The sequence below is a fragment of the Neoarius graeffei genome, chromosome 23 (assembly GCF_027579695.1).
Source record: "Neoarius graeffei isolate fNeoGra1 chromosome 23, fNeoGra1.pri, whole genome shotgun sequence".
Lineage (NCBI taxonomy): Eukaryota > Metazoa > Chordata > Actinopteri > Siluriformes > Ariidae > Neoarius > Neoarius graeffei.
In genome coordinates, this window is record NC_083591.1 from 2363713 (window position 1) to 2378776 (window position 15064).

The window sequence follows — 15064 nt, forward strand, 5'->3', positions numbered from 1 at the left end:
TAGAGTCAATATTAACGATGCGTGTATTATAGCTTATCGAAGAACAGGTGTTGGTCAGAGGTCTGAGACCACAAACCTGGCTAATGGTGCTCATAGCCCTCATGTAGCTCTCGTTGCGTGAGCGGTATTGAGGCGACGCGAGAAGAGCTTTAGGATCCAGACTCTCCATACTCCTGTTGATGGAAACTTCGCTGACGGCTCGCAGATAGCTGTGACTCCTGATCTGCAGCTTCGGAGAGTGTTCTGTAGAAATACTGCATAGAGACGTAGAGAGATCACACATCGTACCATCAGCCAAAACACACGAGGAGACTCAGAAACATCAAATGATCGAGTTAATGTTCTCACTCGTGACATTTCACATCCTACTGCGCTAAATAAACCATATCGGAAAATGATACCAGCGCCGATTGTATATCCTGGAGAAGATTAGCATAAAGGATCGCATACGTCTCGTCTCATCTCATCTCATGTGTAATAGTGCTCGGAATTCCAGCTCTGTTCAGTGAGTCAGATCATTTGACTTGTATCATCAAGAACAATCGACTCTTTCAGCTCCCAAATGACTCTTCCCTTTCCCCCCCCCGAAACACTGCATATTATTAATCCATGATTAATTTTCTTGCCCTAATGATGACAAACTGCTTCATAAAATCTTATGTATAACAAGGAGCTATAAATATTCATCAACAAATACAGAATGCATGCGCTAAAGTTATTTGAATCTAAAACCCAGGAAAAGAGGACAAAGTGGATTTTTGTAACATGAACCTTGAAATGAAGTCTTTCAGCCTGTTAGACTGCATCTGTGGATGGATTTTAATGTCTGATTAAAATTACTGTCCAAAATTCAGCAATCAGGCAATAATCCGCACGAAAGTCCGTCACACTGCGTTTCATGATCCACTGACAGTCTGATGCTTTATTTATAGAGCTGCGAATGACAGCCACGAGCGGTCGCTCCAGCTGAGACGGTCCAGGCAGATGGTCAGATGTGTAAAGCGGATATAGCGGAGGTTACAGAGCTTCCACTGCATCAACATTTAAAGCTGTGAAATCCCCAGTGAAAGGGACAGACAGATTGGAGGTTTTCCCTCCTCACAGCACATGCTCAGTGTGGCATCACCGAGTTCACGTCACTTCCTCAGTGAGTGCGAACTGCAAGAACACACACACACTCGTGCTAAGGACTGCATTACATACAGTGAGAGAGAGAGAGAGAGAGAGAGAGAGAGAGAGAGAGAGAGAAGAAATTCATTTAAGGCCACCCACGCATTTAACACACACACACACACACACACACACACACACACACACACACACACACACACCTTGACAGGCAGACGTATTGCCTCCAGCTGCAGCAGCATCAACAGACCAGACATCAGTGGAAGTCTCAAACACACACACACACACACACACACACACACACACACTCTCTCTCTCTCTCTCTCTCTCTCTCTGAAAGCGCTGCAGGCCATTCGCCCCCGCAAAAGCCTCCTCTCTCTCCCGCAGATCAGTTTTTGTAAAGACCCCCCCATGCAATAGATTTCCATTAAACATGATGTTACAAGAAAATCTCGATTCTCTCGCCCCATTAGTTGATTCCTGATCATGAATATTTGCCATTTATGGAAGGAGTCTCCAGTGTCAGTACTGTGTAACCTTATGTTTACACTCGAACTTGTGGGTGTGGCCTATCCAACAGGTTTTTTTTTTGGTCTGATGAAAAACTACACACAAATTAAGCAGCATAGTAATCAGTAGGCGTGCAACGTTTCACTCGATTCATGATATCAGGTTCACGTTTTGATTTTCCCAAAACATTTTTGAAAAAAATGAAATGAAGAAAGTTTTATTTGCCAAAAAATGTAACATTTATTTTACTATTTTTAAAAAATCAACTTAAATATTCCATATTATTCTATCCACATTCACTGGATATGAGCAATCACACACTCTGATTGGCTACTCTGCTACTAGGATATCAGCTCAAAATGCCGGAGTGTTGCTGAGCCAACCGAGGATGAAATAAAAACTCTACTCACCCGCCCCCCCAATAAATAAATATGGAACAAAAGTATTTGATGGTAAGAACATATCTTTTTATTTTTCACGAATTATTATTATCGCATTTTTCACAAATTGCTCCCGTCATTTCGCCAGTTTTTTACATTTTAAGTGGGAACGACTTTGTCGGACATTCTGTAGAAAGTTTTTACTGATCGAATTTGCAAAAAATAAAAATGCTCTGTTTCTCAAAATCCAGTGAATGTGGATAGAATAAAACAGGTATTCCACTCAATCTCATCGTACACGGATTATAGCCAATCAGCTCATGTACGACTCAATTTCGAGGAATAACTGACAATTATGTTTAAATAAAAAAACAAAAATTTGTTTAATTTTCTTAAATCACCAGCAATAATTACTGACCCACATTTGTAAAGGTTGGAGTAAAGTATAATTGCCTATTAACTAAAATATTCCTTTTATGGAAACTGAAAAGTGAATAACAAATATTGATTTTCTTAATAAACATTTGTTCTTCCTCCATTTGCTTCTCTTTTCTTTATCTTTCAGCAGTCTGTAAAAAGAGAGAGAGCTCTGATTTCTTATTAAATCTATTTGTACAGAATCACACAGCAGCTCTATTATTTTACATCTGTTTTTATTTTGTGCGTTTTCGCAGCATTAGAGCTGTGTTACTTCTGCTAACGGTGAAGTCAGACGTCTTCCCGCTATTTTACATCATTGTGCCCTCTGCTGTCTAAACAACACAATTACAGTTAGGGAAACCCTGTGTAAGAGATTACACGGCCTGATAATAAAAATGAACCGTGATTTCATTGATTCAAATCGTTGTAAATTTGTATCATGATTAATCATCACATGACGTAACGTTACATGCCTACTAATCAGTGTGAAAACTGTTTACGTGTTCGACTTCGTCCTAGCCTCACTCTTGAGTTAGATTAGCAAAGTGAACTAACTGTACACATTGCAGATACACTGACGATCTCTGTTACTTCCTACCAAGCCTTTTTCCCCCCTTCATAACGTCTTTATACACATTTGATGAAAGGTCGTGTATGACTGGACAAGATGAACTGTGGGGAAACGTTGGACCGCACGTGCTGCAGAACTGATCTGAGGAATCAATCAAGACAATCGTTTGGATTTGTCTCTTTACCAGGTCATACCTAACTTGCATAGAAATGATAAAATCTCTATCTAAATGTCGCTTTGTTACGAAAGTTGCAGCTCTGTGTCATGTACATACGTAGTAAATGGACAGTCGCCCATCGCTTGCTTGCGTAAACGTACAGTAACAGTCCAAGATAAAGCTGTAACTAAGATTTCGGACACCTTCAGCACTTAGAGAGATGATCTCGGTCACAGTGAAGCAGTGACTCTCTTCCTCTGGCTAATTATCTGATTACGGAATCGTCGACTGCTCTGTTTGTGTAGTGTTTATGGAAAACTGTTCTCATTACACCAGATCCACCGTATACGCTTCACACCAGTAATACTGCAAGCCAACAAAAATCAATTCTGCTCCCGCTGAGGATGCAGCAAGCTTTTCACCTGCAACACCTCCAAAGTCAAAACAAGAAAAATGTGCTTTCACGGTGTCAGTGCAGCCGTTTTAAAGAAAGCCCACGGCTAATTAAAAGTAATTACTCATAGACTCTACGGAAATGGGCTGCACGGTGTTAATTAAAGCTGTGCAAATAAAGAAAGGAACCGTGGTTCTGCTGAGACTCTAATTGAAATCAGTACAGAGGAAGGAAGGTTCACCTACAGAGCCTCGGCATTCCTGCATCTCACACCGGAGTCCACTTCGAGTGATAAACTCTTCAAGTGAAAATAAACTTAAGTCATGAATGACTTGGAGTGTAAGGAGGCGGTGCCACTGTTGGTGACGCAATGTGGGCAGAATTAGGGAATGAAATGTTGTATGAAACGTTATTCATATTTTTTGTTTTTTTATTTTGTCAGGTGTTCCTTTACGTTGCAGTCAAAATGACGGAGACTTTGTCCCGATTTATTCTGTCGAATATGCCTAAATGCATTCGAGAACGTTCAGGTCTAAAGCTTTAGAGAGCTTTAATGACTTATGAAGTTAAGATGGTTTGCTTAAAATCAGCGTGCATACGATGTGTTTATTTTACAACATATACTCAACAAAAATAAAAACTTTACACTCGTTTCAAAGTCAATAATTTGAACATTTTGGAAAATAGGTTTGAAATAACGATTGTATTCAATTATCTTGTCATTAAAGATGCTATAGCATACAGATCATGTCTGTCATGGAATCGGTTCCACCGGAAATGCGACGACAATGTCCATGATCAAAAACTGTGAGTCACAACTTAATGAAATCATGTCAATATCGGGTGTGTCCTCCATGGGCGTTTACAACTGCGATACAACGTCTCCTCATGGATTGGATGATGCGTCTGAACACAGCTTGGGGAATGCGCCGCCATATTTGTACCAACATGGCACCAAGCTCCTGCAAGTTCTGTGGAGGGTTCCTTACGGTCGGCTGTGGTGCCAGTTTGATGGAGACGTGTCTGGAGATTATGGATGGTCTGTCGACTGCATCCCATAACCCTCGCAACGTCAGTGACGGATGTTCCCGTATTCAGCATGCCAATGGCACGTTCACGCTGAATGTTTGACAGTCGTGGCATTGCAAATTAACGAATAATTAACCATAAAACCTTGTTTTTCTGAGATGACACTCTACTCTGCTACCGTGAGATCAATTGCACGTGTATCAATAGGTCACGTCACTTGTGTCACGTGGAAACGTGATTTTAGCGTGCAGTGCTCTCGCATGTGCTACGTAGGCCCGACCAGTAGAATGAATGTGTGACGTAATGCCCTTGACAATGCATTTAACCATAATCACAACAAGAACTCTTTCAAGAAAAGTTTCTAAACACTATTTGAAAAATAATGAGTGTCAAGTTTTTATTTTTGCTGAGTATATTTTATTTGGCAAGATAACATCCACACAGAAAGAAACATCATGTGTACGAAGGCCGTCATTGTGCTAGACGTTAGCGAGGACATGGCAACCGGGAGTAATCCTGCTCCAACTAGATTATAGTTGTACTTGGAGTAGTGTGTGTGTGTGTGTGTGTGTGTGAGTGATGCCCTTACTTGAGCGTGGTCATCTCTGTGAGTGATGGCTGCGTGGCTTTGAGGTAGCTGGCTCGTCTCGCCTGCATCTTGGGTGACGGTTTGGGACTTCCATCCGAGTCGCCGCTGTCATCCTCGGCCATGGCTTTAACGTAACTGCCGCTGCGCATGCGCCTGCACGGGATGTCCTCTTCCTTCCCCATGGGGAAACCCCCCCACTCGTCCTGAGGCACCTGCAAGGTCAGAGGTCACACGCCATAACATACAGCAGAAAATATCTGTATATCAGCCTCGGTACGTCTTTACGCCGTATCTCACACACACACACACACACACACAGCACAGTGGGCAGAGATAATTAATGAGGCTACCGGTGTGAGCTCGCATGATTGGGCTAACGATGCCTCCCTGCGTATCACAACATCTGTCTCGATTCCACTCGCTCACACAAACTCAGATCAGCTCCATTAGATAATCCACATGTTCGACATCGCAGATTTATAACAATTCACACAATCTGACCTGAACGCAGAGTTCTGAAAGCTGAAAGAAACAGTTTGACCAAAAAAATTTGCATTCATGTACATAATTTCCAATTCATATCAGCAGAGACATGGTTATTCTCGGCCTAATGTGCCGCGCGCGCGTGTGTGTGTGTGAGAGAGAGTAGACACATGTAACACGTAGAATTTTTTTTCTCCACAATTTCTCACACGGCACAGAGTGAAAAATCCCACGTTAAAGAATTCCTCTGCCACAGTGTGAATCAGCGCACAGCTCCCGTTGCCGTGGAAACGGAGGGCCCTGGCGTCACAGCGGGTATAAAAGGCAGTTAGTGATGAAACCAATGTGCCCACGCACGCACGCACGCACGCACACAAAAAGAGATGTATTTATTCTTGTGGAACTGATCACAACAACTCTTTAAGGTCATGTGACAAACAATCCTGTCTCCTTTTCCTCCAAACAGCTTCAAGATATAAAAATCTGACAGTACTACGATTCCAGGGCATGACATTTGACTAGCCTTGGACATAAACCCCAGTAAGTGATGTTTAGATACGGCAGAACGATACGTCCTACCGATAATATCCTGACACTGATATGGAGTCAGATATTATAGATTTGAACAAATTAATTTGCAGATCTATGTCCTTTTCACTGTGTGCATGTGTTCACATGTAGCTGCTATGTAAGCAGCATGGTTCACAGACCCTTTTCCACCAAAGCAGTTCCAGGGCTGGTTCGGGGCCAGTGCTTAGTTTGGAACCGGGTTTTCTGTTTCCACTGACAAAGAACTGGCTCTGGGGCCAGAAAAACCGGTTCCAGGCTAGCACCAACTCTCTGCTGGGCCAGAGGAAAGAACCGCTTACGTCAGCGGGGGGGGCGGAGTTGTTAAGACCAACAACAATAACAAGACCGCGAAAGATCGCCATTTTTAAGCGACGAGAAGCAGCAGCTGTACAAATGCGAAGTCAGCCATTATTATTATTATTGTTGTTGTTGTTGCTGCTTCTTCCGTGTTGTTTTTGCTTCGATATTCGCGCCAAGGTTTATGCAAACGTAGCGCCGTAACTGACGTATACAGCGACGTAACTGACGTATACAGCGACGTAATGACGTGGCTCCGCTTAGCACCGCGAGCTATGGAAAAGCAAACTGGTTCTCAGCTGGCTCGCAAGTTGAACGAGTTGTGAACCAGCACCGGCCCCGAACCAGCCCTGGAACTGATTTGGTGGAAAAGGGGTACAGTCTTCTGCGTAACTTGTGTGTACAAAGTCCAAAGCATTAACAGCTCGATCCACTAGGGGGCAGAGTAAAGCTAAAACATTCATGACGGGAACATGGCGAAGGTGGAGGAATCGACTTTGTGAAAAGTGAGTAAACAGCAACAGCAGCTCTGATGCAACGATTAGAAAACAATTATCCACGAAAAAGGATAAACAACTACTGTGTAAAAAATAATTCATATTTTCAAACTAAAGTTAATAAGCTCGCAAGATGATTTACACAAAAATAACAGTCCTTCTTGAATGATGTCATCTTCATTTGCCAATAGATTAATGCTAAGCTGACCTGAGATTCTGAACAAACTTGCTCATACATCGGTCGGAGAATACAAAACGAAGGAATCATATCAAATCAAATCATCGCAGATTCAGTGGCATCATCAAATTGTTGCCTGGTATTTATTTTATTTTAAAAAAACCCTCCTCATTGTGAAATTGTAGAGCATGTTTATCTCGTTCTGGTGCAAACATAACATCATATGGTACCATAGCGCCCCCGCTGCTTACTTTGGTATTGCACCACACAAACACATTGCGATAATTTCCAAGAAATGTGAGCAAATGATGCTCCAAATGACCACGGGATAAATACGGCATCCATCTTGCGTTTGCAAGTACACTCAGTGACATGGGCAGCAGGGGGCGCTGGAAAACTCGTGCAATGAAAATCTTGTGGGTGAAACAACCCACAAGAGGATGAAACAAAATCAGTGTCATGATAAACTGCATCACACAACATCTAACAACAAGCTGACTGGATGTTCTCAGACCACCGATTAAATTATCCCCCATTCTGTTTGTTAGTTTATTTTTGGAGATTGAAATTTATAGGAGAACTGAAATCATTTTAAAACTTGCTTTATTTCTTAATTAACGTGTTATTCAATTACGTTTTGGGTTTTCGTAACCTTATATCGTGACTCGTATCGGCAACTAATTGCAATTAAATATTATACTTATTCGGCCTATTCGGTTTTTAGTCATATTGAATTTAGTTCGTTTGGTCCACGGCAGGCGTCGCTTATCCGCGCGATCTTGTGCGAGACTTTGAAACGTGAAGTGTCAGCCAGTCAGTGCCGCCATTTTGAAAACTGTTTTCCAAACGAAATATTGCACAAAAACGAGTTTAAATGACGATTACTGCCTACTTTTTTCAAACTTTCCTGACTGCTATCAAAACAAAACAAACTTCCGGCTTGATTACGTCAGCATTCGAAAGAGGGCGCGCGCGTCTTTTGACAACGTTGGCAGATGTTGTCACTTTGATTTCCGCTGTACGTTTTACTTCCGTCCTACGATGTCTCGCACAGGTCTCAACGAATCTCGTTTACGGCCATTGCTTTGACATATGGACTGATATATTACAGAGCACATTTCAAACACTCAGAACTTGCTATAGCAGCAACAAAATAGCAATCAAACATGCATTCATATATTTAATAAAATGAGATCAATAGAGGCGGCACGGTGGTGTAGTGGTTAGCGCTGTCGCCTCACAGCAAGAAGGTCCAGGTTTGAGCCCCGTGGCCGGCGAGGGCCTTTCTGTGTGGAGTTTGCATGTTCTCCCCGTGTCCGCGTGGGTTTCCTCCGGGTGCTCCGGTTTCCCCCACAGTCCAAAGACATGCAGGTTAGGTTAACTGGTGACTCTAAATTGAGCGTAGGTGTGAATGTGAGTGTGAATGGTTGTCTGTGTGTCAGCCCTGTGATGACCTGGCGACTTGTCCAGGGTGTACCCCGCCTTTCGCCCGTGGTCGGCTGGGATAGGCTCCAGCTCGCCTGCGACCCTGTAGAGGGATAAAGCGGCTACAGATAATGAGATAATGAATGAGATCAATAGAATTTTGATAATAAAATATTTGCCTTCAGTTCCCCTTTAAGTCTTGGACAAATTATTTAAATATTCAAAACAGTCAATACTTTGACATAATGTTTTCTTGACCCTTTCTAGTGCCCTACATGTTCAAATCATGAGTCAGCAAGTCTCCAGGCTTTGCTGTGCTGTTCTTTGATCTCTGCTCGTTCATGAGTTAGCTCCTTCAGTTCGGTCTCCGATACATGACTCTGAAATGATCGTGTCATATGTTTAGTTCCTGTAAGGTTGATGAGACGTGAAATCAATCTGACATATGCTCAATTTTTTGTAAAACTCTTCCACAAATGCTGTCTTTTTTGACTTTCCAAAACACACTAGGAGCCTTCCCTGAGAGTCTGAGCACTAAGCACCCAACTGAGCTGAAATCCACAGTACAGGCTCCCAGCATGCCAACCCGCTCCGACTTCCTGCCTCATTTAGGGCATAAAAGATCCTGTCGAACACCACAGCATCCAATTCCACTCATTACAGCTGTCCAAGATACGCTTCTGGATGTTTCTCTGGAACGCTTTCACACCATGCTGAAGTGTGATGCTTAAATACTTGTCTTAGAAGGTCAGGAGTGAAAGATGGAGGTCCCCTGTTAATTCACACATTTTTATGGAGTTACACTGTTAGGCTAAATGAGCATGTTTTTGTGGATGCTAGCATATCCTGATAATTTCAAAAGTTCTCTCTCTCTCTCTCTCTCTCTCTCCACACGCAAACACATACAACTCGAATGAGATCTTAAGAAGTCCTAACAGCTGTTAGACACACTATCAAAACATCATTACAGATAATTTGGCAGCAGGATCATCCAGCGCTCGAGTGGGATTAACCGCCTCGCTCGAAAGCGAAGTGCCATCCTGCAATCTGCAACTGTTCAGAAAAAAAACCCTGAATGTTCATTCACAGTTACTATGGCAACCTGGGATCTGAATTTAGCATGTCCCCCCAAAAAAAACAAAAAAAAACCCCACACGAGTTATTCTTTGCGATTTCCGAGCGTGAGAGAGAACATGGCAGAAATCCTCTGTTCAGAAGGAGGAGGACATGTGAGTGAGAATCACAGTCAATCACTCGTAATGCATCTCTCTGCTTCTCGTCTGTCAAAGCTTCATTTTTAAAGCGTTCTTTATTACAGTTGGAACAGGTTGCTATACTACATTTATGAAGCATGGAAAAGATTTCATCTCATCTCATTATCTGTAGCCGCTTTATCCTGTTCTACAGGGTCACAGGCGAGCTGGAGCCTATCCCAGCTGACTACGGGCGAAAGGCGGGGTACACCCTGGACAAGTCGCCAGGTCATCACAGGGCTGACACATAGACACAGACAACCATTCACACTCACATTCACACCTACGCTCAATTTAGAGTCACCAGTTAACCTAACCTGCATGTCTTTGGACTGTGGGGGAAACCGGAGCACCCGGAGGAAACCCACGCGGACAACATGCAAACTCCACACAGAAAGGCCCTCGCCGGCCACGGGGCTCGAACCCGGACCTGTTTGCTGTGAGGCAACAGCGCTAACCACTACACCACCGTGCCGCCGCATGGAAAAGATAAGATATATATTTATATAATTTTCATTTTTACTCCTAGAATGACAAACCAAACAACTGACAACTGGCACAGAGGCCACGCCTCCTCTACAGTGACTGACAGACAGAGAGGCCACACCTCCCAAGAGACCAATACTGGGATGAACAGAAAAAGAGGCCACACCTCCTTTATTAGACCTGCGTCCTTCAATAAAACTGAAAAACACAGGCCACGCCTCTTTCTGTGAGATTGACAGGGCCAAAGCCACACCTCTTTCCTGAGGACTGACAGAAACACAGGCCACACCTTTTTCCTTAAGAGTGACAGGTCCATACGCCACACCTCCTGCACTGAGACTGCCTGGCACAGAGGCCACGCCTCCTGCGAGTCTCACTAGACCTTTATTTATTCCCACCAACTCCAGTTTTTGGACTGTAACAGTGAGGAACAGTGAGTTTAGCATCAGCGCATGTTAAGGTGGCATTTATTTCCCCCTCCACAGTGATGCTGTGATAATTACTGCAGGTCTCATGTTTAATGACCCTTTAACGACAGACATTTATTACCCAGAACTTTTTCCTCTGTTTTTATTAGCATCTCATATTTTTGGTGCACAGAAAGCAAACTACTGCAGATCGTGTGTGTAATGACCCTTTAAAGACAATTATTACTCCAAATGTCTATTAATATTTCATTGTACAAGTCACAGTTGATCACATGCAGCGTATTAGCATTTCATATGCATCATTCGTGACTGTTTTTAGCCTAGCAGGGTGTTAAGATGATGAAATGTTCTACTACACTGTTTATGTTAAACACGTGTTCATATTCTCAGTGCTATAGCTGCTGTATTGTGTATCCAGCCATCACATTCTGAGTAACATTCAGCTTAAGGGCGGAGCTTAACATGTTTGATTAGCTGATTACAAACTTGATCTATTTTAAATGAGTACAAAATTTAAAAAAAATCAGAAGGCAAGTTCATGAGAGAACGTTTGCTAGCAAGTTATGTTTTATTACGTCTTACAATCATGTTTTGTAAAGAGCTGATTTAAATTTTAGCCTAAGCTCCGCCCAGGGATGTCTGTCACTCAAACCCAGGATGTGCTCTCCAGGCAGCTGAAGCCTTCATGAGGTGCTAAGACTCAAACCCTGAAAGCTGAATCTGAATAATTAAACATGTGATGCAACCCACCATCAGCACTCTGCTCTCTTTCTGAAGTGCTTTTATGCAGATTTAAATAATTGAACGTGTGATGAAACGAAGTCTCCCACATCCTTCCTCGGAAACGAAACAGTCAACACTTCACTTGGGATTCGAAATCCAAATCCTCACTTTGATGCTCGCTTTGTCACTTGGGACCCAAACCATTTAGAACCACTTTTCATTTAAATTAAAATCACACATCAAACAGATGTGTACGCACCCATCCTGTGTCCCGTGCATACACATTAGACCTGTCACAATTATGACAATTTGACTTATCGTTGTTTAAAGATCAACAATTTGACGAAGTCTAATGGTCTATTCGCATATGAAGTGATCGCATAAAATTTGAAACTGAGACGGCTACGAAAAAATAAAATGGTGTATGATGTCCATCATGTTGTGAATGCCGTCCTGAGTGTCTTATTTTCATGAAAAAAAAATCTAAACAGACCTTTATAGTGGTGTAACAATGCATATCAACGTATTGAACATACACGTAAACAATCTTGGTCGAAATTAAAAAAAAGACAAACTCGATCAGCTCAAATATTTGCAATTTCTCAGTGGCGTTATAATTGTGACAGTTCTAATAAACACCAGCTCAATAATGCACAAATGATAGAAAGAACTGGGAAAAATTATAGAGAAAGAGATGAAATATTAAAGGTTTAGAGGTTAATTAAAATACCAGAAATAATACATGATCGTCTAACTAGAAAGTAAGGCGGCTAGTGGTTTGCACTTACTTCTCAGCAGAACTCAAATCAAAGCTGGAGCCTCTCTCCAGGAGAAAGCAGGAGGAGAGGAGGAGGAGGAGGAGGATGTGACGGTGGTGGTGGTGGTGGTGAGGGTGAAAGTGAAAGTAGGTGAGGTAAGCATGGGGGTGAAGGGGGGAAATTATTAATAAAGGGTGTTGGAATTCTTTTTAATTTGGATTTGGCATACCTGCAAGAATTGGCATGTGCGCTCCTGCTGACAAGCTTCTGCTTTCACTAGCGCCTTATCTAGATTTACAGCAGCCTGCTGGTACACCTGGCGCGCCCTGCTCACCGTGAGAGAGGACGACCATGCACTCTTCTTCGCCAGCTGTGCCACGTCCGTGCCTGGCGCCGTGATGGCACACGTTGTGCACTTGGCCACATCACTGCTGCTGCGCGAGTTCTTCATTGTTGGTTCTGCTCCGCATGCCTCCAGGAAGTATTGAGACTGCGCCCGCTCCGGGTGACGCCCCACGGTCATGATGCCTGGCGCGGCATGGCGCAGAGGACAGACGTCCCGCTCCAGCTCGTCCGAGCTCCAGTATCCCGAAGGTGGTGTCCGCTGCTTGGGCTCAGCCGATTTGCAGCGCTCACGGCTCTTGCTCCGCTTGCGCTGCCGTGGTGTTGGTGCTGGCGTGGTCTCTCCGTCAGGACTCGCTTTGCTTCCGTTCATACTACTCTTACTGTGTCTGTGCCCATGTCCACCGTGGTGAGGCCCCTCTAACGAGTGTGACTTGGTGAAAAGTTTCTGCACTGAGTGCACCAAGTGCCGGATACGCCCAGGACTGTCATTGCGCTGCTCTAAAGCAGCTGCAGCAGCTGCTGCGCGTTTATACTGTAATGTGTGATAGCCATCCCGTGCCATTGGAAGCTGCCGATCCAGATGTTCCAGCAGGTTAACTGGCACACGTTGGCATTTTCCCACAGGCCCCATTCCACCAGTGTAGGGCACGACAGCACACTCCTCCTTAGGCTCATGGCTTGTGCTGTAGTGGCGCCGCGGGAAGGTCCCATAAGGCACCACGCAGTCCGGCTGGTACGAGCTTCGTGACGAGTAATACGGATGATCAGGAGGAGGTGGAGCCTCAATCTGGCTGATGAGGTAGGGCTTGCGATCACCGTGGTGACCCATAGGGTCATACGAAGGCTCACAGGCCACCATGTGGTGGTGGCTGCGGCTGCTGGAAAGGCCTTTCATCATCATCATGGGGCCAGGCTCATGTACACACACACACTCGACTAACGGCTCCGTACACTCCCCACTGGACCTGTAGAGAATAAAACAAACATGTAATAATCTGCACAAATTCAGCTCGTTATAGGTAGATTTGATACACTCGATTCCTTGAGACTACACAGGTTCGATGCTCTAACACACCACCAGGGTCACTTACAACCAGGAACACACCTCCTATGGTTCTAGAAATAGTGGATCATTTCTGGTGCTTATGGAAAGTCCACAGCCAGATGTTCTGAGAGTTTTTTTTTTTAACTGAAACGTGGCCATGTATTAGCAACCTTTTGGCGAATGTTGCAAAAGATCAATCCCTGTCTCTTGTTCTTCTTGTCTATTTCTATATACAGTAGTGCTTGAAAGAATGTTCTATATTTCTGCATAAATATGACCTAAAACATCATCAGATTTTCACACAAGTCCTAAAAGTAGATAAAGAGAACCCAGTTAAACAAATGAGACAAAAATATTATACTTGGTCTTTTATTTATTGAGGAAAATGATCCGATATTACATATCTGTGAGTAGCAAAAGTATGTGAACCTCTAGGATTAGCCGTTAATTTGAAGGTGAAATTAGAGTCAGGTGTTTTCAATCAATGGGATGACAATCAGGTGTGAGTGGGCACCCTGTTTTATTTAAAGAACAGGGATCTATCAAAGTCTGAGCTTCACAACACATGTTTGTGGAAGTGTATCATGGCACGAACAAAGGAGATTTCTGAGGACCTCAGAAAAAGCGTTGTTGATGCTCATCAGGCTGGAAAAGGTTACAAAACCATCTCTAAAGAGTTTGGACTCCACCAATCCACAGTCAGGCAGATTGGGTACAAATGGAGGAAATTCAAGACCATTGTTACCCTCCCCAGGAGTGGTCGACCAACAAAGATCACTCCAAGAGCAAGGCGTGTAATAGTCGGTGAGGTCACAAAGGACCCCAGGGTAACTTCTAAGCAACTGAAGGCCTCTCTCACATTGGCTAATGTTCATGATTCCACCATCAGGAGAACACTGAACAACAACAGCGGTCTCAAAAGTAGCCGGTCACCGGCGGCAAATCGCCGGCTATGGCTTGTTATGCCACCGGCTATTGTCAGTCGAGTCACAAAATTTAATATTAAATATTTCTGACAGCAAAAAAAGTTGTGAAAGTAAATTACATCCACTATGTCATGTATGTCCGTTGCCACGTCAACTGTGTTTACATCCTCGACATGAGTGCAGCCATTACTGCCGCCTGTGTTGCCAGATTGTGTTTACATCCTCGACATGAGTGCAGCCATTACTGCCACCTGTGTTGCCAGATTGGGCGGTTTCCCGCCCAATTTTGGCGGTTTTAAGTGCATTTTGGCGGGTTTTGAACATATTTTGGGCTGTAAAACGTCAGCAGTATCTGGCAACATATTTTTTTACTTAATAAAATAAATTAATAGATGCCAACGTTTTTGCCAAAATGGTATTTTATTTTCCATTGTTTAGGCAGCTTCAGCATCATACTGTGAGATTCTGTTCA

At 43.4% G+C, this 15064-nt stretch overlaps 1 protein-coding gene across 1 annotated transcript in view; it reads right to left on the bottom strand.

The window, feature by feature from the left end:
- dlgap1a (discs, large (Drosophila) homolog-associated protein 1a) overlaps window positions 1-15064 on the bottom strand; it is a 121575-nt gene that overhangs the window by 25714 nt on the left and 80797 nt on the right. The window contains exons 2-4 of the mRNA XM_060905601.1: window positions 12506-13586; window positions 5179-5390; window positions 77-254 (exon numbers count right to left, since the gene is read on the bottom strand). Coding sequence (XP_060761584.1) covers window positions 77-254; window positions 5179-5390; window positions 12506-13525 — 1410 coding nt within the window. The 5' untranslated portion in view covers window positions 13526-13586. The remainder of the gene's footprint in view (window positions 1-76; window positions 255-5178; window positions 5391-12505; window positions 13587-15064) is intronic.